The 22,468-nt window shown below is 39.8% G+C and overlaps 2 protein-coding genes across 28 annotated transcripts in view; one reads left to right on the top strand and one right to left on the bottom strand.

Moving 5' to 3' along the window:
- The window catches only part of phldb1b (pleckstrin homology-like domain, family B, member 1b), a 178,455-nt gene extending 166,166 nt beyond the window's left edge, over nt 1-12,289 (top strand). For 21 of the 26 annotated variants that reach the window (XM_084716847.1, XM_084716855.1, XM_084716861.1 and 18 more), the window contains 5 exons: nt 146-292; nt 2,494-2,713; nt 6,950-7,035; nt 7,190-7,219; nt 11,726-12,289. In XM_084716847.1, the coding sequence (XP_084572973.1) occupies nt 146-292; nt 2,494-2,713; nt 6,950-7,035; nt 7,190-7,219; nt 11,726-11,866 (624 nt within the window). In that variant the 3' untranslated portion in view covers nt 11,867-12,289. The remainder of the gene's footprint in view (nt 1-145; nt 293-2,493; nt 2,714-6,949; nt 7,036-7,189; nt 7,220-11,725) is intronic. The other 5 variants (XM_084716848.1, XM_084716871.1, XM_084716872.1 and 2 more) reach the window with 1 other exon arrangement.
- Nucleotides 12,290-17,009: 4,720 nt separating this feature from the next.
- a2m1 (alpha-2-macroglobulin 1) overlaps nt 17,010-22,468 on the bottom strand; it is a 49,463-nt gene continuing 44,004 nt past the window's right edge. For both annotated transcript variants that reach the window (XM_084716843.1, XM_084716844.1), the window contains exons 29-36: nt 21,529-21,725; nt 21,219-21,434; nt 20,212-20,330; nt 19,763-19,853; nt 19,593-19,661; nt 19,244-19,349; nt 19,082-19,123; nt 17,010-17,891 (exon numbers count right to left, since the gene is read on the bottom strand). In XM_084716843.1, the coding sequence (XP_084572969.1) occupies nt 17,869-17,891; nt 19,082-19,123; nt 19,244-19,349; nt 19,593-19,661; nt 19,763-19,853; nt 20,212-20,330; nt 21,219-21,434; nt 21,529-21,725 (863 nt within the window). In that variant the 3' untranslated portion in view covers nt 17,010-17,868. The remainder of the gene's footprint in view (nt 17,892-19,081; nt 19,124-19,243; nt 19,350-19,592; nt 19,662-19,762; nt 19,854-20,211; nt 20,331-21,218; nt 21,435-21,528; nt 21,726-22,468) is intronic.

The following is a 22,468-nucleotide window of genomic DNA, read 5'->3' as shown; positions in this document are numbered from 1 at the left end:
CAGCAGCTCTCAGCAGGGAGAGATGTACATAAATGTATGAATGTCAAGCTGAGTTCTGGCTGAGAAAAAAAAAAAAGAGCGTGTGTTCTCTGCAAAGCCCTCGCGCAGATCAAAAAAATATTTAATGAAAGCGCTCTCCCTCCAGGAACGAGAGAGCCTGGCTCGCCGTCAGATGCTGGAGGAGGAGAGGAGGAGGAGGGAGGAGGCGGAGAAAAGACTGCAGGATGAAACTTTCCACCGGCAGCAGCTCGTGGAGAAGGAGGTCAAGATGAGGGCCAAGAACTTCTCTCAGGTCAGTAAAATGAGACGTAATTGAGTCTGCATGGTGGAAAAGTGGAAAATGAGTCTGCCTGTCTGCTGGAAACATGGCAGAGTGTGACACACGTGAGGGGAGACACCTGGAGTTTTAACAGTCAACCGTGTGGTTGGTGATATTTTGTGCCAGTATTCAATATCATCAAATTTGACCTTTTTCACACCAAAATGACCCCATTTTCAGTTTTCTCTTCAGAATGTAAATAAAACAGCATTTACACAAGAAGTCTTCAACTATATTTGTTCAAAGGCTGAAGTTTTTGAATTTCCGTCTGCTTTTAAATAAAAGAAATTATATTTATTTAATTAATTAGCCTTCTATTGTTTAATGTTTATAAAATGAATGTTATTGTTCTATATTAGTGTGAACAGGCTCCCTTAAATCCATAAATCCATGAATCCATAATGCTAACTAGTAGAGCTGCAACGATTAATCGAATAATCAATTATTAAATTAATTGCCAACTATCGATTAATTGTGCAGTCAGTAATTTTTTAAGAAAAAAGTCAAAGTTATCTGATTCTAGTTCCTTAAGGAGGATGTCATCTTGGATGTCAACAGATTAATTGATAATGAAAGTAATCGTTACAAGAGAAACTTGAAAAATTACAAGATTGTGACAGGTTCATTAAATTGATTAATGGATTTTTTCTGATCCACGGATAACTTGACAATGAAAATGCCGTCAGACCTACACCAAGGAGGCAGTCCACTGAGGAGTGATGGTTCAGATCTGTAATTGCAGAATTCAGTTCTGATCAGCTTTGACTCTATTATGTAGTTTCACTGTTTTTGTATTGTGTTAAAAGGACCACATGTCACCAGAGATCAAGGAAACATGCAAAGTTGAAACACTGGCTTCTCTGACAACAACACTGCAGCCAGCATGCTCTGGTGTGAAACATCTGTTTTAGTTTGCCTGTTTCACATTTATTAGAGTAAAAATTAATGCCGAATTGTCACTCACTGAAGTGTCTGTGTCAATGAAGTGTCTGTTTGAGTCATAAGGAATCATTAATTATTTTGTAGAAGGAGTACATGTTCATAACAGTCCAGTTCAACTCCAGTGAGTATTTTTGTTTTCAGGATAACAGGCTGAACTTTACGGCAGTTATAAACAGCTGATCAGCTGACATTGTAGGACTCGTCCTGGCTTCTTATTGGTATTGAAGTGTAATGTTGGTCTCATCTTGTGCACGTGTCATTGTCCCTGCAGCCTGCAGGCAACCTGTCTGAGCCTCAAGTCTTGGGAGGAGGGGTTAGGGGGAAACAACTTGAACTGCAGAGCTCATTTTTTAATGCTTTAGTACTGCAGGTCACATTCTGGAGGCAACACAACAAACTAGTATTGTTGTTGTGATAAAGAGTCAGGCAATAATTGGCATTTTTCCATCATTCTGTGAAAAACCACCATCTGACTGTCTGTGAACTGCAGCGCACAGAGAAAGGAGTTGTTGTTGTCGTCTGCAGCTCTTCATCCAACAGCTCAGTGTGGCTGCTCCTTCTGGTGCCATTTCTCCCTGCAAAAAGTGTAAATGGCTGCTGTCTTGTTTTGTAGATCTGATTACTGCTTCATAATAAAACTCAACTCCATGTAACTCCATGTGTTAGTAAGTTCATAACACTGCAAACAGATATTGTAGTATTTTCATTAGTGGCCGTTCTGCGGGCTGGATGGGAAGATTTGGTAAGACAGTTGATAATCTCTTATTTAAATCATAATAGAACAGTGAATGGAGATGACAAATGCAAATATATATATATATATATATATATATATATATATATATATATATATATATATATATATATATATATATACACAGAAGAATCCAGGTGGAGGAAAAAAAACAACAACTACAGCCCAGAAAGGACAAATCGGACGCTTGCTTTAGAGTGGCCTTTACATGTTTTTATGCTGAAGGGGTGGCAGAAATGCTGAAGGCAGGGGAGGAAGGAAAGGGAGGGGTGAGGCAAGCTGTATTCAGTTGGTTGCAGTCTGCAACTTCACCACTAGATGCCACTAAATCCTACACACCAGTCCTTTAATTAGTAATTAGACACTGTCATGTCTGATATGGAAGCACAGGCCTGTCAGTCTCTAACTTACAGGGACCTCCTTGCTGTACAAGCTGTTCATCCTTCTGTCTTTGTGTCTGTTGTTTTGCTCCGTCCAGGCCCGTCCTATGACTCGCTACCTGCCCATCCGGAAGGAGGAGTTCGACCTGCGATCCCACATCGAGTCGTCGGGCCACAGCGTGGACACCTGCTACCAGGTCATCCTCACGGAGAAGATGTGTAAGGGCTACCTGGTGAAGATGGGGGGCAAGATCAAGTCCTGGAAGAAACGCTGGTTCGTCTTCGACCGCCTCAAGAGGACCTTCTCCTACTATGTTGGTAAGAAGCGTCAAGACGCAAGATTCTGGCAGTAGAACATTTTTGTTTGTGTTTCGAAGCCAAACTGGCAAAGGTTTGGATACATTTTGATAAAACGCTGGATACTGTATTGGCCTGAATATAAGACAAACATCCTTTTGTATCTGGTTTTGGAAAAAGACTTTTTGAAGACAAGAAATACTTTCTAGTTTTGATGGGGAAAAAGTTCCCTGAGATACTGTCATTCTGAGAAGAACACAGTCCTGAAGCCTTTTCTCTTGTAAAAGTGAAACATGAAATACTTTTATTAAAGCCACCATCCATCAGTGACACACTGACACACTCTCCTGTCAGCCCCCACAAGTGCTCAGAATTATCTTTTTTTTTTTTTTTCATTGACTGTTTGAGCTCTTCAACACGACATCTGGGACACTGGAAACTGGGCTGTTAGAGAGGTGATTCAGTAGATCTGATTCTACACTGAAGATGGTTGATGGGACTCAATTGTAGGAATTTACTTCCTTAGTGGCAACAGAACACATTTGACATTACTCAGCTGGTAGAAACTTCTATAGGTTATTGGGCTTCCTAAACATTTTTAGTACAGAATAAAGGGACAGTTCATCCCAAAAAAGAGTTTTGGAGATATCAGCCTCTTTCCAGAAATCATCACCTGGTTGCTCCAAATAATCCACACACCTTGTTGTGAGCAGTTTCATGTAGGAACTACTTTTTTGTGCAGTAGAATCTACCATAACTACTTTATAATCTACTCGAACTACTTTCTTTTGAATAAAGAGAAAGTAGTTGAAAATCGCTCACAACAAGGTCTGTGAGTATCTTGAGTAACTGTGTCATATGTTTTGGAAAGAGACACTGGTTTTGAATTCATTCAAATGTAGTTTTTTGGCAATTTGAATGCCACAAGCTGAGTGGCTTTTAGTCCCATTATACTGGAGAGACAGCAGACATCTCTACGGCTGATATCTCCAAAAACTGCAACTTACACCAAAAAAGTCTAGATGGATAAATTGTGTTACAGGCCAGGAGAAAAATATAGATTTTTGATTTTGGGGTGAACTGTCCCTTTAACTCCTAAAGACACACTTAAACAGACCTGAAGAAACCCCAACATTACACACAACCTAGCATGTAACACTTTCTGTAGGAGCTGATGTCTCAGGTGTTGTGAGTACATAAATGTCTAGTGCACTTTCAAGAAAGAAAACTGGTCTTTTATCTTTGTTTGCTGTGATTTTTTTGCACACACACATGGAAATGGCTCTTCTGCATTGATCTTGAGGCTTTTTCTCTGAGTAGAGACGTGTTACCTTTGCCAGTTTAGCTTCACAAATTCTGTGTGCAGATGAATGTAGTGTGTTGTTCCAAGCAGGGTTAGTTACAGTTTGGTTCATCAAAGCTCACTGTTGCTTTACGTGACAGTTTATCCTCTCATAGTGCTGAATTATAAGTATTGTAGGTGTGTGTTTATTTTCCTTGGAGCCCCCCTTACTTGCATCTAAAGAAATCTGAGACCTGCCAACATGCATACATGCACACATACACCAAAAGAATAAGCTTTACTGTGCAAAATAAACAGTACTTGAATTGTTTTGTAGATGTTTGAATTTTGAATTTTTCATTTTTTTAACAACCTAACAGAGTAGTTTATACACACTTATCCTCCAAAAAAAACAATGATTCATTATCACTGAGCTTGAGGTCACAGAGGTGTGGACGACTTATTTGAGGACAAAGTAATGATATAATCTATCATCTGAATAAATAATCTCTTTGAATAGTTTTGTGTACAGAGTTATGTACAAAATTGGGATTTTAGTTACGTGTGCAAATTTAATTTTGAGAATCTCTCTTGGCGACCTCCTGTGATCCCTGACTCCTGAGTGGGGTCTGGACCCCAGATTGGGAACCAGTGCTCATGAAAGTAGTATTTATTGTCTTGGGTTGGAGAAATTACTCAGATCCTTTATTTGTGTAAACGTATAAATACTGCAGCATAAAAATAATCTCTTACAAATAGAAGTTGAACAAACTGAAAATGTCACTTAATTGAAAATATCTTGATGGTATCAGCAAAATGTATTTAAGGTACTCATGAAGCAGAAAAATCACTCCTGTGAGTGTTTTATTATATATTACAGTATGTTATTATTAGATTATTAAAGGGACAGCTCACCCCCAAATCAAAACTGCACATTTTTCCTCTGGCCTTCATTCCTTTTTTTTCCATCTAGATAGTTTTGGTGTGAGTTACAGAGATATCGGCTGTAGAGATGTCTGCCGTCTCTCAGTATAATGGAACTAGATGTCACTTGGTTTGTGGTGCTCAAAGTGCATTTGCAAAACTCAACAACAATCTCTGAATGCTGACGATAATGTAGTTTCATGTTGTAACTATTTCCCGAGTGCCACTTATGTCCAAAACTTGGCAACTCACACCAAAAAAACTAGAGGGATGCAAAAAAAAAGGCCAGAGGAAAAATATGGATGCTTAATTTTTGGATGAACTATGCCTTAAAGCAAAAGGAGATTTCATATGGTCCGTTGTATGCAGTTAAAACATACACGAACATTAAAAGTACTGCAGTTTTTGTAACGTCATCACAGTAGTTGTGTTATGATTGGCTGTGGTCCATGCTCGTGTTTTGACAGAATGATTATGACTGAACGATTTTAAGAAAATATCTAATTGTGATTATTTTGACTGATATTACAATTGTGATATGATTTACGATATTAGAGGTAATGATAATTTTTACATAATTATTCTTATTTTGATTGAAAAAAATCTTAAAATCAGTATGGTGTCATTTATGACTTCTTTGCAGGAATCTGTACCAAATTAAGATGTTTGTTTTTTTTTTGTTTTTAAGTCTGTAGAATCTGATTTGTAGGACAGGACATTCACATGACATTCATCCATTTAAAGGTTTTTTGACACACATTTTGCCTTTAACAAATACAGCACCTGCTGTGAGATGAAAATTGCAGAAAGCCATATTGTGATTTTGATTAATTGTGCAGCCCTAGTAACTATATCTGTAACTAAATTTAGAGTTCGTATTTGATGAACAAAATGCTGCGCTGAGCACAAATTAACTGGATGCATCCAGTTTCTTTGTGTTAGCAGATTTTGTGTGGGGAACCCTGGTTAATTTAGTGTGACACAGTCAGCACAAGACATTAGCAAAACATTAGAGCAACTGTAAGGAAATGTCTGAGGTTCCAGTGGTAGAACGGTACAGAAGCTGCAATAAGCGTCGACATTTCACATGTAAAGTGGCAGAACGCTCCTGCTGCGGATGAGTGGCAGACAGAACATGCGTCCTCAGGACCTTGAGCAGCAGCAGTACATGTAGCATGTAGTGTGCACGGCGGGTCGTGTAATTTGATGGCGTGCCGTGTGAGAGCTCTGGGACGCTTGCTCGCCGTCAGGCCTTTGAAGTCCTCAGAAGGTTCTGCTTAAAGCTGCTTAAAGCGTACCTTGTTGAAAGTGAGCCAGGGTGAGGAGGTGTGCTGAGATTACTCTGGCAGTAGTTAAAATGCGCTCGGCGCCGTGCTCTCTCAGGAGGCTGATCGGGATGCATCGCCCGCCCTTGTCTCTTGACCTTGAACAATGAAGAACAGGAGGTGACGAGCATAAGTCATGAGCGCCCGCTAATTCACATTAATCAACCTCAACCACGGCCGGAGTTTTGGTAATTTGGATGCAGTCAAATGAGATGCAAATGCCGGGCTATTTGAATGCTAAAGAGGTCATTAGCAGATAATGGCTGCGTGTTAAAAGGAAAGTGTTATTCCTCGAAATGAAGCGCTGCGTTCCTACCTACTACTCTTAAGTTGGCTTGTGGAGTGTTTGTGCCTGGAGGTAGAGAGGGGTGTTGAGTTCCCCACCGGTTCCTTACTGCAGTTCTGCAGTGGCTGATGAAACAAACTGCAATGATGTACCAGAGTAGCGTAAGAATGCAGTCAAGTGTGAAAATACAATGAGAGCCCCACTGGTTTAAAAACAGAGAAAAAGTGCTGTGGTTGTCTTTTTCCATCCATCATCACAAACCGTAAATTGGTCATGATCAAAGTTTGATTCCTCCTGTTTTTTAATGACCGTGCCGTGTGTTCTCCCCGTGCTGATTCCAGGTGACATGGAAGAGACGCGGCCAAGAAAAGTCTGTCACCGTCAATACATTTAAGTCCTTTAAACAAAAAACCCACGTTGTTTTTTTTCCCTTCCCACAGACAAACATGAGACCAAGCTGAAGGGTGTGATCTACTTCCAGGCGATAGAAGAGGTCTATTACGATCACCTCCGCAGTGCCACAAAGGTACGCTGTCAATGCATCATTTTCTCTCGTCTGTTTTCACACTTTGTTTATCCTCATCTCACATTCTCTTTCATTTCAAACATGCTTCTCTCTGCACACTCTCGCTTCTGTTCTCCCCCGCTCGTGCTTTTGCTTTGGCCGGCTGCCGTCACAGAAGGGATTTTTCAACTTGAATATGACCAGTGTATGTATATCCACGCTGTGTGTTTTTACCCATCTCACCTCACTGCACCCTGTGTGTCCAAACTGTAGACTGTGTATTGTGATGGAGAGTAGAAGACAGTAACAGTAAAGGCTCTTGATGCATGGAGAACACTTGTATTTAATGGCCTCAGACAGACACCAGTTTGATTCTTGTGTGAGTTTGAATATATAATCCTATAATCCTGCTTGATCCCTCCATCCATCCCAGTGTTCCCAGTGTAAACCAGTCAAGTGCTTAGAAAAAAAGAACTTACTTATTTATATTCCGGGTTCATACAATGTCTTGAAAGTTGTAAAATGTTTTATTTTTGATTTTAGGGATGAACTATCCCTTTAAAATTCACATTTTTCTTCTCACCTGTAGTGTCATTTATCCATCTAGATTTTTTTGATGATAGAGTGTTAGTCATGGAGATGTCTGCCTTCTCTACATTTTCTTGTCGTGAGCAGTTTCATGTAGGAACTTTCTTTCTAGTTTAAACAAAGTAGATCAAGTACTGCAGGAAGAAGGTAGCTCCTACGTGAAACTGCTCACAACAAGGTCTGTGGATTATCTTGGGTATCCGGGTTATGACTTCTAAAAAGAGACGCTGGCTTCAAATTTTTTAAATGTATATTTTTTTTGGCGCTTTGAGCACCGCAAGCTGCGTGCTATTTAGTCCCATCATATTGGTGAGAAGGCAGACATCTTCATCTTCATGGCAGATATCTCCAAAATTCTGCACCAAAAAAATCTAGATGGCTAAATAGCACCACAGGTCAAGGCAAAAACAGGTCATTTTGATTTGGGGTTGAACTGTCCCTTTAACTGTAATGTTTTCAAGGTGAGGAATATGTTTGAATTAGCTTTATTTTCAACTGGTGTTTTATCAACACAGTTACTTGTGTACGGCAAAAACTCCTTTGCTCTGGAAATTACTGAGTATTAAATAATCACCATCAAAACATTCAGTCAAAGTTAATATGAACAGCTGATACAATAAAAAAAAAAGACATTTTGCTCACAACAAGTTTCGTCTAATGTTAGCAAACAGCTAGCTAACTAATTTAGGTAACATTATCTCAGAGGTCTGCAGCCTGCAGCTCCAGAGCCACATGTTTCTTTTGAACCTCTTCAGTAGCTCCCTGTGGCTTTGACAAAAAATGATTAATTATGATGAATTATTGTGGAAATGAATTATTACTATTATTATAGCTTTTATTATAGCTGTCTTTAACATTTTAATTTTCATTTATTATTGTTGTAGGCCTAAAGTGATTCTTATAATCTCCTTTTTTAAAGCTAAACACGAAGTTATAACAAAAAGTTTTATTTTGGTGAATAAAATATGCACCATAGTCTACGTCTACAGCTTGGCACCTTTCCAAATCCGATAATCCAAAAAAGGAAAGAAAAAGTCTCTGAGGAAAATAGTTGTGGCTCCAGACAGATTTTTTTTTATTTTGCTCTTTTGAGAGAAAAGGTTGCTGACACCTGCATTAGCTATTTTAAAATGTGAATATATGTCACTTTTACAGGTCTGCCAGCAACATTTTTCAGCTGCCTTGAAAATGTGGTTTCCTTTTCAATGTAGATGAGCTTGGCACGTAGCATTTCTAAGTCCAGGAAACAGGAAAGGAGAAAGATGACTGAGGTCCCAAGATTAAGGGCTGGTGCTTAGGGTCAGTTCCATTTAAAATAAAAATTTAGATGTGACGATAAATGCCTTGAGAGTCTGGAAATTTTTGGTTTTGGCACCTTGAAAGTGTTTGAATTTTACTCTTAAAAAGTTGTATGAGCCCTGTCTGTGTGTCTGTACAGCAGAGGAGATCCCCTCATTACATTTATATTTTTTGTTAAGTAGACTGAGCAGGAAAACCCAGGTAAGAACAACACTTTGTGTCTGAGCTGAGCCATGTTTAGTCCTTCTAAGGCTCGACAGAAGTACGACCCTATTTGATCTCTCCTCTGTTCGGTAAGTGGTGTTTTTCCTCCGAGCCGTAGGTGTAGTTTTTGGACATTTTTCCGTTCTTTACGATCAGGGCTGCTCACAGCTTGACTTGAGCCTTACACGTCTTGTCATTTTTTTTTTTTTATCTCCAACATAAAGCTGAGCTGCCGCTGCCTCCTCATCTTCAGTGTGTGTGTGTGTGTGTGTGTGTGTGTGCGCTTGTGTTTGATGGCCTGTCGCAATGCACCGCACTCTGACTAACTGTGTGGCTCTGATCAACTCTGGAACTTTGATTTCACTTGTCACTTCCAATGTCACATTACAGAGGGAAAAACTTTAAAGTCTGCTGCACTTAGCAGAGACAGACAGAAAGATGATGGTTTAAAAAAGGCAAAGTGATGCAGACGGGTGGAACATGTGTGTAAGGATGAAATATGGTTGCTTTTCAAAAGACATAACAACAATTTCATGGGGAAAACACCCGTAAAAGTTTATTTTTTCAAGTACTTTTCTTTATGGATTGTTGTCACTCATATTTTTTATGAAATCTGTGCAAGCAGGGAATAGACTGTTGTTTTTGGTACGCCAATTCATTTACAGTACCAGTATTTCTGGATTAGTGCCCTACTTGGACAATATTTTTTGCTGAATTTAATAGAAAAAATTAAATACTTTTATTTGTATTTCTCAGGCTAAACTAATCCCAGTTCATGACTCTCATGTTACATCCGTTACATTTGAGCATCTGTTTTGTCTGAACAATAAATACCTGATGGTCTTTGACAGTCTAACACTATATGCTGTTCCAGAATCTGCAAAGATTCTTCTAATCATCATTTTTTAAACCCAGTTGGAAAAGTGTTACTTTGTATGAAAATGTAAAATAATGTTAAGTAACGTCAACGTATGAAAAATGAAGTAGAGGTTGAAACTTCTTCATCTTTGAAAAAAGATACATTTCATTAACGAGGTGTCACAGTTTCAATATTAAATCAAAAAATGATTGAAATTAGCTTTCAAGTTCTAGAATTGAATCATAAGGCAGGATCAATAACTCTCCCAGTGTTTATTTTCTCTCAACCCAACCCTCACTACTTGCGGCATTTGGTGCGTGTCTGAATAAAAAAACAACACTTAAATGATGACGCAGCACAGTTTACCAGCTGTTATATCACACTGGATACTATACAGATGATCTTTTCAAAACAGGATTCAAAAATGTGAAAGACAGTTGTCAGGGCATAGAACCAATGATCTGTTGTCCAATAATGGCAGGGCTGGCAGTGCAACTAGAAAGTTTAAAAACAATTGAATTGTGACCTTAAAATCAAAAGTCATATCAAATTGTGGATCTGGAGAATCACAACACCCCGATTCATTAATAATAAAACTTCACACTTTGCCTTCCAAAGACGTGTCATTTCTAGCTCCCATTTTTGTCAAAAACATACTGAATATTTTTCATTTAGATGTTTTAAAGAGTCTTTAAAGCTGAATTAATTTATACATTTTGGTAGAGGCAGTGCATGGATGTATTATTAAGAGCTAAGTATCTGACTCAAAGATGGCGACTATTCAGTTCAATATGAATTGCTGGCTTAGTGCATATGTAAAAAAGTTGGGCCCACGGAGTATGTACAGTACTGTTTCCCCCCACCTGCCACCGCTCACGATTTCCATTCAGCCTTAAGTAGCTTTTCTTGGCTCTAGAAAAGTTTTGCACGTAAAACCTCCATGGATCAAGAAGTCATGATTGAAAGTCTCAGCAGACCTTGTTTGCAGTTCAAGGTGTCGCTTTTTGCGCCTGCGAGCGCACGTGTGTCCGCTGGGATCCATCCATGTGACATCAATTTTGTTATCAGAGGCTGTACGCGTAGGCTCTGCACAAATATCTGTGTACTCTGCCATTTTTTGTCCGTGGATTTTTCCCTGCGGCTTCTACAGACACCGATCAACTGCAGATGTGTGGAGCGCTTCCTCCAAGCGGACTAATGGGCATCCGAGGGGTCCGCAGCTGTCCGTGTGCACGTCCATTTAGAGATATGATCAGGGCCAACATCTTTGAAATTACAAATAGTCATTTGTTGATTATATGTTTAATAAAATTAAGTTTCCAGGATTGTGGAAATACCTTCAGAATAGTTGTAGGAGTTAAACAGGCTCATTTAGAAAACGTTTGGTGAGCTCTGTTACTCTACTCTGACTTAAATCTAATGGTATTATATCAGAGGCACAAACTTGGGCAGAACATCATCTATAAAAGCATTAAGTTCAACCAAAACTCAGCATTTTAATGCAGGCTTACACTGCAGTTATTAAACATTTATGCAGAACTTTGTGGAATGTCTAATGTCTCATTAGAGTTAGTTACAGTTAAATGGAAGGTCTGCCCATTGACAACAAGCGTAGAAGAAGATTAATAAGTTTTTCAGTTTGTAAAAGGCTGAAATGGTTCTAAACCTGATCAGTTTGAGAGTTGGAAACACAGAGAGCAAAGAGTCTGTGTGCTCTGTGAACGTGGGATTGTAACTTTCTCTTTTTTCTCTCCCTTCCAGAGCCCGAACCCTTCCCTGACCTTCTGCGTGAAGACCCACGACCGGCTGTACTACATGGTGGCCCCGTCGGCGGAGGCCATGAGGATCTGGATGGACGTGATCGTCACGGGAGCGGAGGGCTACACGCAGTTCATGAACTGAGGGACTGGCACGCAGCACAGAGAGCGGAGCGAGGTGACAAGCAGACAGTTTCGGCAGGGACTCTCCCATCACAGACTCTACAGGCCCTCCTCCCTGTTCCCCAGTCCGCCACGGACACAGCGCCTTGTTTATTACGTTTCATTTTTAATCTCACACTTTTGATTTTACTTTGTAGATGTTTTCACCTCCACATTTTTCTACGTGATTCTGTTTGGATTGAAAAAGGGAGCCCTCGGAGGACACACACACACACTTACACACACGTCTGTATATAAACCAAATGTATACCTGTCAAAGACTTTTAAAAAGCCTTTCTATATTGCCAAATGGAGATCTTGTAGTTACTGTTTGTTGAACCTTTTGTATTATTTGTTTCCTTTCTTTCTATTTTTTTTACTTAGAGAAAATTGCCAAATGACATAATGCCAATGTTTTGTTTGAGTGTTTCATCACGACTAGACTCAGTTTAGACAGAAAGAGTTTAAAGGAATCTTCAATCAAAGGGTGTAATCAATTTAAAAATATATTTGAAAGAATCTTATTCAAAATGAGAATGAATCTGTGAGAAATAATAGAAATCAGTCAGCAGGGACTGGAGGTGATCGAAGAGTCACAGTAAAACATCCACCCGTCACTTCACCTCAGTGCTGCTCTCAGACTGAAGACTAAAAACACTAAACGCAACAGTTTCAGTACATTAATGCATCCAGAGCTACATGCTAGTCACATGATTTCACATACTGTAGGCTTACCAAAGTAATTGGAGGTATTTTGTCGACTTAGACCCACTACAGCTCAGGAGTTCACTCTGCAGTTCTCACTATGGTTCGACCAAAATCGGGGTGGAAAAGCAGGTGGTTCTATTAGTACTGAAGCTGCTAATAAATATCATTTGGTGCAGTATACAATATATTGAAAAATTATTAAAATATCACCAGAAACCTCCACTAAATCCAGAATTATTAGAATACTTTCAGGATTAGCACATACATTTGACATTTTGAGAAATATGCTTTGCGTCCACTCCAAAGCTAATATTTTGAATTGTTTGTATTTCCCAAAACGTCAAACTGTTCCTGTCAAGAAATGGTTCAATTTCTCACATTTTGGCACTTACACACTGTTTGCTGAAAGTGAGGTGAGAAGATTGATACCACTCTCCATATGTCTAAAAATAAAGCTAGAACCAGGAGACAGTTAGCTTAGCATAAAACAGCTAACCTGGCTCTCCCCAAACATAAAAAAAATTATGTTTACAGCTCTTGAATTAATATATTATATCCTATTTGTTTAATCCAAACAAAATCCAAACATCTATATGTAAATATAACAAGTTGTGGTTTATCAGGGAGCTTCATGATGGAGCTAATGTTGCCTTAAATGGAACTTATGAGCTTGTGGTTATGACAAGGGACACAATACATTTGGCATTCAAGTGGTTAAGTTATGAGAACACTGCTGCCCAACATGAACACCAATACCTTCCATGTTCAGGAGCCACCGAGGCAACAGTTTAGCAAGCTAGCAAGTGGGTAACGTAATGCAAGAACTGCCATGGCATAATGATGAGATGAGGCTGTTGGGAGTATCAACATATTCCTCAGACATGACATTCTTAAGAAAAACTCTATGCAACTAAAATTGCAATCCAATTATTATATAATCTTATATTCTTGGTTTCACCACCAGTCTTTATGCTAATCTCAGCTAACAGTCTCCTGGCTTTAGCTTCAGTCTCTAAGCTCTAGCTGCTTTGTCGGCAAAAGTTAGATGAGAGAATTGATACCACTCTTATATCTATACTCTAAATATGGAAGCTAGCCAGAAGCTGGTTAGCTTAGCTCAGCATACTGGAAACAGAGGAAAGCAGCTAGCCTGGCTCTGTCCTAAAGTAAAAACATCCAGTTACCAGTGCTTCTAAAGTGCTCTAATTAAAGTATTATATTTCATTTGTTTAATCGAAACTGAATGCAAAAAAGAAAGAAAATGTAAATATAAGTGTGTGGTTTGTCAAGGAGTTTCGCAGGAGAATGAGTTCTTGGTTGGGCTAATGATTTTCACCACTGCTTCCAGTCTTTATGCTAAGCTAACAGTGGCTCTGGCTCTAGCTTCAGTCTCTAAGCTCAGGCTACTTTCTTGTCAACAGATGAGAAGATCAATACCACTCATACCTATACGCTTAATATGAAGCTACAGCCAACAGCCAGTTAGCCTAGCTTAGCATAAAGACTGGAAGCAAGGGGACAGAGCCACCCTGGCTCTGTTCTAAAACTCACTTATTAACGTTGCATATCTCTAGTAGGCAGATTCTGTTTACCTTTTAACAGAGCCAGGCCAGCTAGCCTTTTCCCATTGCTTCCAGGCTTTATGCTATGCCAAGCCAACTGACTCCTGACTCTAATTTAATATTTATCCCACAGATACTAAAGTGGCATCAGTTTTCTTATCAAAGAGAGTAAATGAGCATGTTTCCGAAAAATGTCAAAACTGTTTCTTAAAAGGAAAAGCTTTGAGTTTCCCCCTTTAGTGGGGGTGTGCTTCCAGTTTTTGTGCTAAGCTAGCTTGAACAAGCTGGGATCAACATACCTTTAAATCATCTAAAAAAAAAAAAAAACCCTGTATAATTTATGTAATAAAAATGGTCAGTCTATCCTATCATTTGGATGATATCCAGCAGATTGAAGCCCTGTATATTGGTCAAACCATAGCTGCCACATCCTCAGTGTACATGTGAATCTGATGAACGTGAATATTTCACTGTCTGTCTGATGCCGCCATGTTGCCAACTCAAGGTGCAAACTGTTGTTTATCTCTGTGTGCACACGTATAAAAAAAAAAAAAAAGCTCATCTATTTGCCAAGTAGCCTTTAGCTAACTTGATGATGCGGCTACACAGCTGGAAAGCAGCCATCATCACTGCCAGCCTGAAGCAAAACCACTAGAGGGCGCTATCGAGACCACACAGCAACACAGGACCACACAGGATGACACATACGGACTAATGCAACACTGAACTGTGCCTTTGACTACGTGTTGTTGTTGATGCCGCGTCTGAAGTCCAGCACAGCCTCGCTGGACGGCTACTATTGTATGAATGCATTTTAATTGGTGTCTCTGAGCTGTGACACAGTGTGTGGACAGGTCTGCATGAGGTTTTCTACAGCACTATGAGGACATCTGCCTGTTACAGGCCCTGAGCACAGTGGGGATCAGCTAATTCAAACTCCATTCATTCCTATCACTGAAGGAACACTCCACCAATTTCACATGTCAGAATCAGTTCACTCATCATGAAGAGAACTGTACAACATGAGATCAGTTCTAAAGTGTCTTCTGTAGATATGGAGGTGATGTCATCACCTGCTTCAGTTTTGACCAGTCTTTCTAAATCTTTCTCTTGCAAGTTCCCTCAGCTTGAAATTGCTGGAGTGCTCCTTTAAATTGTAACCAGTCAGAGATGCAGAAACGAGTATATAAGAATGTTCAACTTAAGCCGAGCTTCCACCCAAAGTAGTCGGAACTTTTGGTTCCTTAGAGGACTTTAAGGAACTAAAAGGTTCCTTTGGTGATCCATTGTTGTTTGCGTTCCCACTGCAGTCTAAAGACCCACAAAGATAAGGCAAATTAGTCCCTTGACGTTAGAAAAAGTGACCCCCTACAACTTTTTTAAGCTTGTTTTGGCACTGTTTCAGGATGTAAATAATGTTTAGCTGGGCTGAAGCGAGATTCTTGCGTACAATTAATCGTTGCCGGTTACCGTTTTTGATTCAAGCTGGGTTTCATCCTCAGCATTACTACTCAGTAAGGCTTGGACTTTGTCGTCGGTCCATTTGTTGTGTGCTTTCTTCTTCTGTCTTCTGTTGGTTTGCAGCTGCAGACTTTTAAAAATGTCGGCTGAAATATAATACCACGAGCACTCTGCCAATCAGAAATGAAAAGTCCCACCCCAAAAAGTTCCTTTACTTTTGGAAAGTACCAACTGCCCCCTACTAAACATAAACTACCCCCTGGGCAGGGACTGTCCCCGGACTTTAATAATTGGTCGCTAGCCAATATTTATATTATTTATTCCCCTTTTTGTGCAAGAGAACTTTATTATTTTAAATAGAGCCTGACAGATACTGGATTTTGGGGCTGATACCAGTATTGCAGAGTAAAAGAATTCTCAAAGAAAACAGTAAACATTAACTGGTATTTTCAATAATTATGATTAAAAAAAACACTAGACAAATAAAAATAAAAACACCTTCAAAAATAAAAATGTGCATATTGGTTGGTAAAATAAAACATACATATGTCTGACCAATTTATCTTTCTTGCTCTAATTTAAAAGTCCTTCTGCCCTTTATTGGCCTGTTTTTGACCATCATAAATGATGCCAGAGTCGTGTCCAATAGGCTGATAGGAGTCAACAAGGCAAATATTGTACCCATCCTGATGTTCAGCTGATATATCTGTGCATCTCTAGTGGTAATTACTGATTGCTGATTGCAGTTGTTCGCCTTGTAACTAAATCTGTTAACTGACCTGTGATTTCACACCACGTCATTTAACTGAATCCCCACTGTGAGCTGCGGCCTGCCTGCATGAGGACGGGTAAAGACATCTCGTATCTTCAGCTTTAAACAGACCGTTAAGCGAGCGCCGGGCTCGCCCGTTCACGTCTTTTGTGTAAAGTGTTCGGCCATGAACGTGACAGTCTGTAGCTACCAGAAGCCGTTCTCTGTTTTGTAGAAGTGGAGGACAAACTGTAGGCTGTGATTTTTGGAGCATGTGGAACTGGTGTTTAGTTTCATGTGTTGGTACAGTAATAATAATAATAATAATTTATGGTTGTGGTGCCTGAGATAGTGACACGTTTACTTCTGAAAAAAAAAGAAGACTAGTGAAAAGACCTTAATATATTCTGTCCCCCTTGCCTTTACTTTTCCCTGCACAGTTAACTCGTGCAAACCAAACTATTCAACACTGGCAAGGCTGTTAAATCAAATCATGTCTGTTGATAGTAGGTGGTATATACATTACTGTTGTTATCTATGTCAAAAAGAAAGGAAACTAAATATACTGTAAAGAGGATGCCTGAATGAATGAAAAAATAATCTTACTATTGAAATGAAACAGTATTGTATGGAAAGAAGTACAATTTTTACTTATTTTTGTCATTTTAGAAATTTTATTGTCAGTCAGTTACATTTCAAATTGTATGGTAGTGATGTATCAATCTACCTTCTCTTTTTTTACTGGTACAGCAGAACACACACACACACACACACACACACATCTGCACGCACCCATACACCTGCACACACACACACACACAAAACTCACCTAGCACTCATGAGACTGTACTTTTGTTTTTCTAGAAAGTAGATCCTGTTTCTCTCACACACACACACACACACACACACACACACACACACACACACACACACACACACATATACAAGCACACACAGTCACACAATCAGTACTCGGACCATACTGTGTTATTGGTACCCTGTATGTCTCATGCGTTACTTTCACGTATGAATAATATGGATTTTGTCAAATCTATTAAAAACAGAACTGTTACAGAACATCGGCTGCTTGTCTTGAAGTCGGCGGGTTATGATGTGAAGGTTCCAGTGTTGAGGAGAGACGGCAGTGGCTGCCGTGTGGATTCTCACGCTGATTGATTACTGGGTCATTGCTAACAGTCATTAAGCGGAGGGACAAAGACGCGCCTACTGTCAAAACAGCAAGTACAACAAAAACGATCAAAAAAGCTTAAAGGGAAAGTTAAAATTTGTTCCTAAAATTACACAACAAGTGGGATTCAGTCACGATGAAATGCAGCTAAAAAAAAAGTTTAAAAGGAGTAAAAAAAAAAAAAAAAAAAAAAACAAATTGAAGAAACAAACAGTCTAAGAAAAAAATAAACATCTAGAAGTTTCCATCTCTGACAGTGATTCTTCCAGCTGAAAGGAGCCCCGTCGAGGCTTTCTGCAGGTCCCACGTGGATTTTACAGCTCGTTGACGGTGTCACCTGCAGAGGAAACATTCATTTGTTTACCTGGAAATTTCCCACAGATATTTACATGTACAGTCACAGTTTGCAGAGACTATTCACTCTCACTGTTTGACCAGTTTAAGGAAAAATAATAGGAATGTAATTATTTTGACAGTTATGCAGTGACAGGATCTCAATCTGTTCTCATGAGAGGATTGAATTTACTACAAACCAGAACAGCTGATCAGAATTCAAAATTCAATCAACTCTGAGAAAGTTAACTCTGATACTATGATTCACCATGGCAACAGGTAAACAAAAGACAGAGCCTCCATTTTAATCCAGTGGAGACAGTTTACTTACTTAACGTCAGACTCTGACCCAGTAATGATGATCTTTACATTATCAAGGTTCTAACTGGCTATTTGATCTGATCTATTTTGATCTGATCTATTTTAATTTAGATATTCTGCTCAACAGCAACATGTGTAAATATTTCAACAAATGCAGGATATATTTAAAAACATTTAAACTTCATTTAGTCCAGATTTAGAATCTTAAAGTGGTTTCAGCTGCAGCAGAATCATCCTGACTCACAAATATTCACATAATCTCCGATATGAATGAATGAATATGATAAGAATGTTCCATCAGTGCGATCAATTACAATATGAAAAATGATTGATCATTGATCAGTGTCTTATACAAGTTAAACAATGATTACTACAGTAACGTGCTATAATAGTTTCCGTGCAGGGTGGCTGGTTGGCAGCTGGACAGCTGCCTTCATGTCCACACAGTCACAGAGTTATAAAGAAGGAAAAGGTCAAAATCCCACTGATCGGCGTCTCTGTCCTTATATTGATGACTGATCAACCATAAAAGTGCTCACGATAAAGTCTTCGGGGAAAATATTAATATCCAACTGTGATTTCATGTTTTAAAACTTAAACTTCTGCAAATTAATGAATTCCCGCATGAGCTTTGATATATCAAAGCACACATCAGAAGGCATTAACACGAGCGCATGTCAGACAGATGCTTCAGGCTCTGCAGGAGGGGAGGAGTCAGAGAGACGCTCAGTTTGATGAAGAAAACCAACCAGTGAGCAGGTTGGCTTCTCAGTGTCAGTTACCACAGTGACAGACAGAGCTGAAGTTATCGCTCTTTCTGGAGCAGAAAACCCAGAGTTTCCCTCATCACATAATCCTGCCGAGGTTACTTACTCTCTGCACAGGGGGAGGTGTAGTCAGTGACGGCCTCATCACCTGAAAATATCACCAAACACACGTCAGATACACAACAGTGGGAAATAAGAGAAAGATTACAGTTTCATTTAGTTACAGTAAAGAAAACAGCATGGGTCGCATTAAGAGAGCATCTCTTACTTGTCTGGTAGTAATCGTAGACTTTGACCACAGCTGGTTTCAGGTTCCTGACAGGCTGGTCCTCCTCCACCGTCACACCGTAGATCTTCGTTTCGTCCTTCTTCAGCTGCGAGCACGAACAATTTCAACAACAATTTTTTCATTTTTGGGCAAACTATCCCTTTAATACTTATCATGATTTGTTGTTAGCGATCGTCTGAGACACAGAATTTTCTTGATAAACTCAGCACACTGAAAATAACAGCTGCACTTTCATGTTTATGAAAATAAAGCATGTATGAGAGTGTTGGGAACATAATTTCACATCTGCAAACACACAAACACACACAGCTCTGTCGAAGCTTCTTACCCCGTCTAAGTAGATGTTGATATATCCTTCCTCCACGTCCACGCGCTTCACTGAGCGGTCGTTCTTCAGCTGTAAAAGCACAGACTGTCATCAGTCCACTGACATATTCACATGTGTTATTATGACGGGAGGAGCTGCAGTCACAGTCTGGAGCTCGTGGTTTCACTGACCAGCATCAGGGAGCTTTTATCCAGAATGTATCCAGACAGCAGCTTGATGTTGATGATCACCATGTTGGTTTCTTCTCTTCTGCCCTGGTACCTGCACAAACACACACACACACACACACACACAGAGTCAAACTTCTTTCTTTTGTCTAAAAGATCATGTAAAACAGCAAAAAATGTGTGTTCTGAGATCGTCACACCTCAGAAATGTCTTGTTAACAACCCAGACAAATTTCAATGATTAAAGAATTGTTTCAGTGTATAAAATTAGGTCTGAAAGTCATGAATCTGTTATGTTATCGCCATGGAGCTGCATCAGGAAATAGTATAAGTTTCCTTATCCAGTGAAAGTGTCCACAAAAGTTCTTTAATAAAAAATACCTCCAACAACACATTTGATTTATGCAGACGATCAAAACTGATCACAGTGTAACATGAATGATGATGTGTACCTGACGTGCACGAAGAGGATGAGCTGAGGCCTGCTGGCGTTGCACTTGGCCATGGTGTTGGTGGAGATGTTGAAGGCGGAGAAGTCGGGGGGAGGAGGGACGTTGTAATGCATGGAGATCTGTGGAGAGACACAAATCATCCGTCCTTTTTTAAAAATCACACACCGTTCAACACATCGTTACCTCCACGGCCCGATCTTCAAACTAACCAGAGTTTAGATCAATCAAAGTGCTGCTTAAACTCCCCATAAAATATTATAAATTCAAATATCAAGAGTTGTTTTACTGAAGCTAATTCATGTTTAAAGATTTTTTTTTGAGTATTCGAGATTATCAGCGATAGAGATGTCCAACTTCTTTCCAGTAAAATGGAACTAGATAACACAAGTGTTGTGGTGCCAAAAAATTCAAAACCAGCGTCTCTTTCCAGAAATCATGACCTGGTTACTCAAGATAATCCACAGACCCTGTTGTGAGCAGTTTCATGGAGGAACTACTTTCTCTATTAGAAAGAAAGTAGTTCTAGTAGATTCCACTGCAGAAAGAAAGTAGTTACTACATGAACCTGCTCATAACAAGATGTGTGGGTTATCTTGAGAAGATTTGAATTTTTTGCATTTCTTTACCTGCTCTGTGCCAAGAAACTTGTCCTAGACAAGAATTCACTTCTTCAAATCATTTAAAAATGTGTTAACAGCCTTCAAAATCTAAAACTACACCTACTGATGACATAGGGCATAGAAATGTGCTACAGCAATCAACTTAAAAAAAAAAAAAAAATGTTTTTCATTTTAAAATGAAAATGTTGGCCCTTCAAAGTTGTGGCCCAGATTTCCATCAGCTCCGTCAAGAGTCATCTACACCCTGTATGTTTTAATTCACAGCAGTCTGGTCAGTTTTTCTTTGCCTCCATCTTCTCTTTCACTCCTCTAACTTGTCCCTGTTTCAGTTCAGTCCCACGTTCCTGCCCCACATGTTCTGCTGTTGTCGTCTGTGTTGGACGGTACCTGTGCCAGCACGCAGCTCTGTCCCTGGGCTCTGACAGTGTACTCTCCGGGGACCTCGCTCAGCTTCTCCTCCTGGTACAGCAGCCGGTTGCTCTGATCCACCGTGAACTCTTTGTTGAGGCCTCCCAGCGACGTCACCGTCACTGCAGTGCTGCCCTCCTCACTGTAGGTGGCAGCGCCGTACTTGGCCAGAGCCTGGAGGGCCACCACGGTGTCCTGAGGAGCGGGCAGGTTAATGGCGTCGTTACAGACAGCGAGAGAGGCTTCCCATGATCCCCCTGGGTGTGTGTATGCGTGTGGTCCGTCCTACCTGTGTGGAGGAGAAGCCTCCGTACGGGTTCTGCTGCTGAGACAGCCAGCGGACGATACCGGAGGAGTAGTCCAGACCGAACTCTGGCAGCGTCGGGCCGGTGAGCAGAGCCAGCAGCACGTAGGAGGTCATCTCCACCTCCAGAGAGTCCAGGCCTTTCCCAGAAGCCCCTGCTCTGGCCCAGTGACGGGTGCCACCTGCCAGACAGAAGAGTGGAGGTTGGTTACATGATTGACAAAATGTAGGTCAACAAATCTGTTGTTCCAGATACTTGAGACAGAGATTTTAATAGCAGTTTCTCCTCCATCATGGAGAATTATTACCACCTCCTTTGTGTTTGTTCAACCTTTATAATACAAACAGCCAAGCTACAGTTTTCAAGGCATGACTTTTTCTAAAAACTATATATATATATATATTTTTAAATATTATTTCAATCAATTAATCAGTTTGAATATTTTTTTTGAAATAATTCTTTGATTTCTGCTTCTCAAATGTCAATATTTTTTGCTTTCTTTCTTCCTCTGAATATGTTCTGAGGATGTTGCCTTTGGTTTTGAAAAACACTTACTGATTTTTTACACCACACAGTTAAATAAATTCCCAAAACATGTTTGATAACATCAGTTTGGAAGTTTTGTTGGTCTGTCTCTTAACAGAGACTAAGTGACCATACATATTCAGAAGGGCTCGGGTTTCCTTCACCCTCCAGCGCAGTGACCGTCACTTGAAAAAGTTGACACTGACCAATGGGAGCAGACTGGCCGACCTGGACACGCCCACTCAGTTCTGGTTGGTGTGTAGAACCAGACTGTTTTCACATATAACACAGTGAATTAAGGATTTATTTCAGTCAAACCACAGCTGGTGATTTAACAGTGGACAGACTGGACAAGATGGTTTTGGCGAGTTTTATTTTCTTTCTGTCTGCCTGGTTATG

This window comes from Lutjanus erythropterus, chromosome 4, assembly GCF_056507025.1.
Source record: "Lutjanus erythropterus isolate fLutEry1 chromosome 4, fLutEry1.hap2, whole genome shotgun sequence".
Classification (NCBI taxonomy): Eukaryota; Metazoa; Chordata; class Actinopteri; order Lutjaniformes; family Lutjanidae; genus Lutjanus; species Lutjanus erythropterus.
This window is presented reverse-complemented; position numbering and strand designations above follow the sequence as displayed.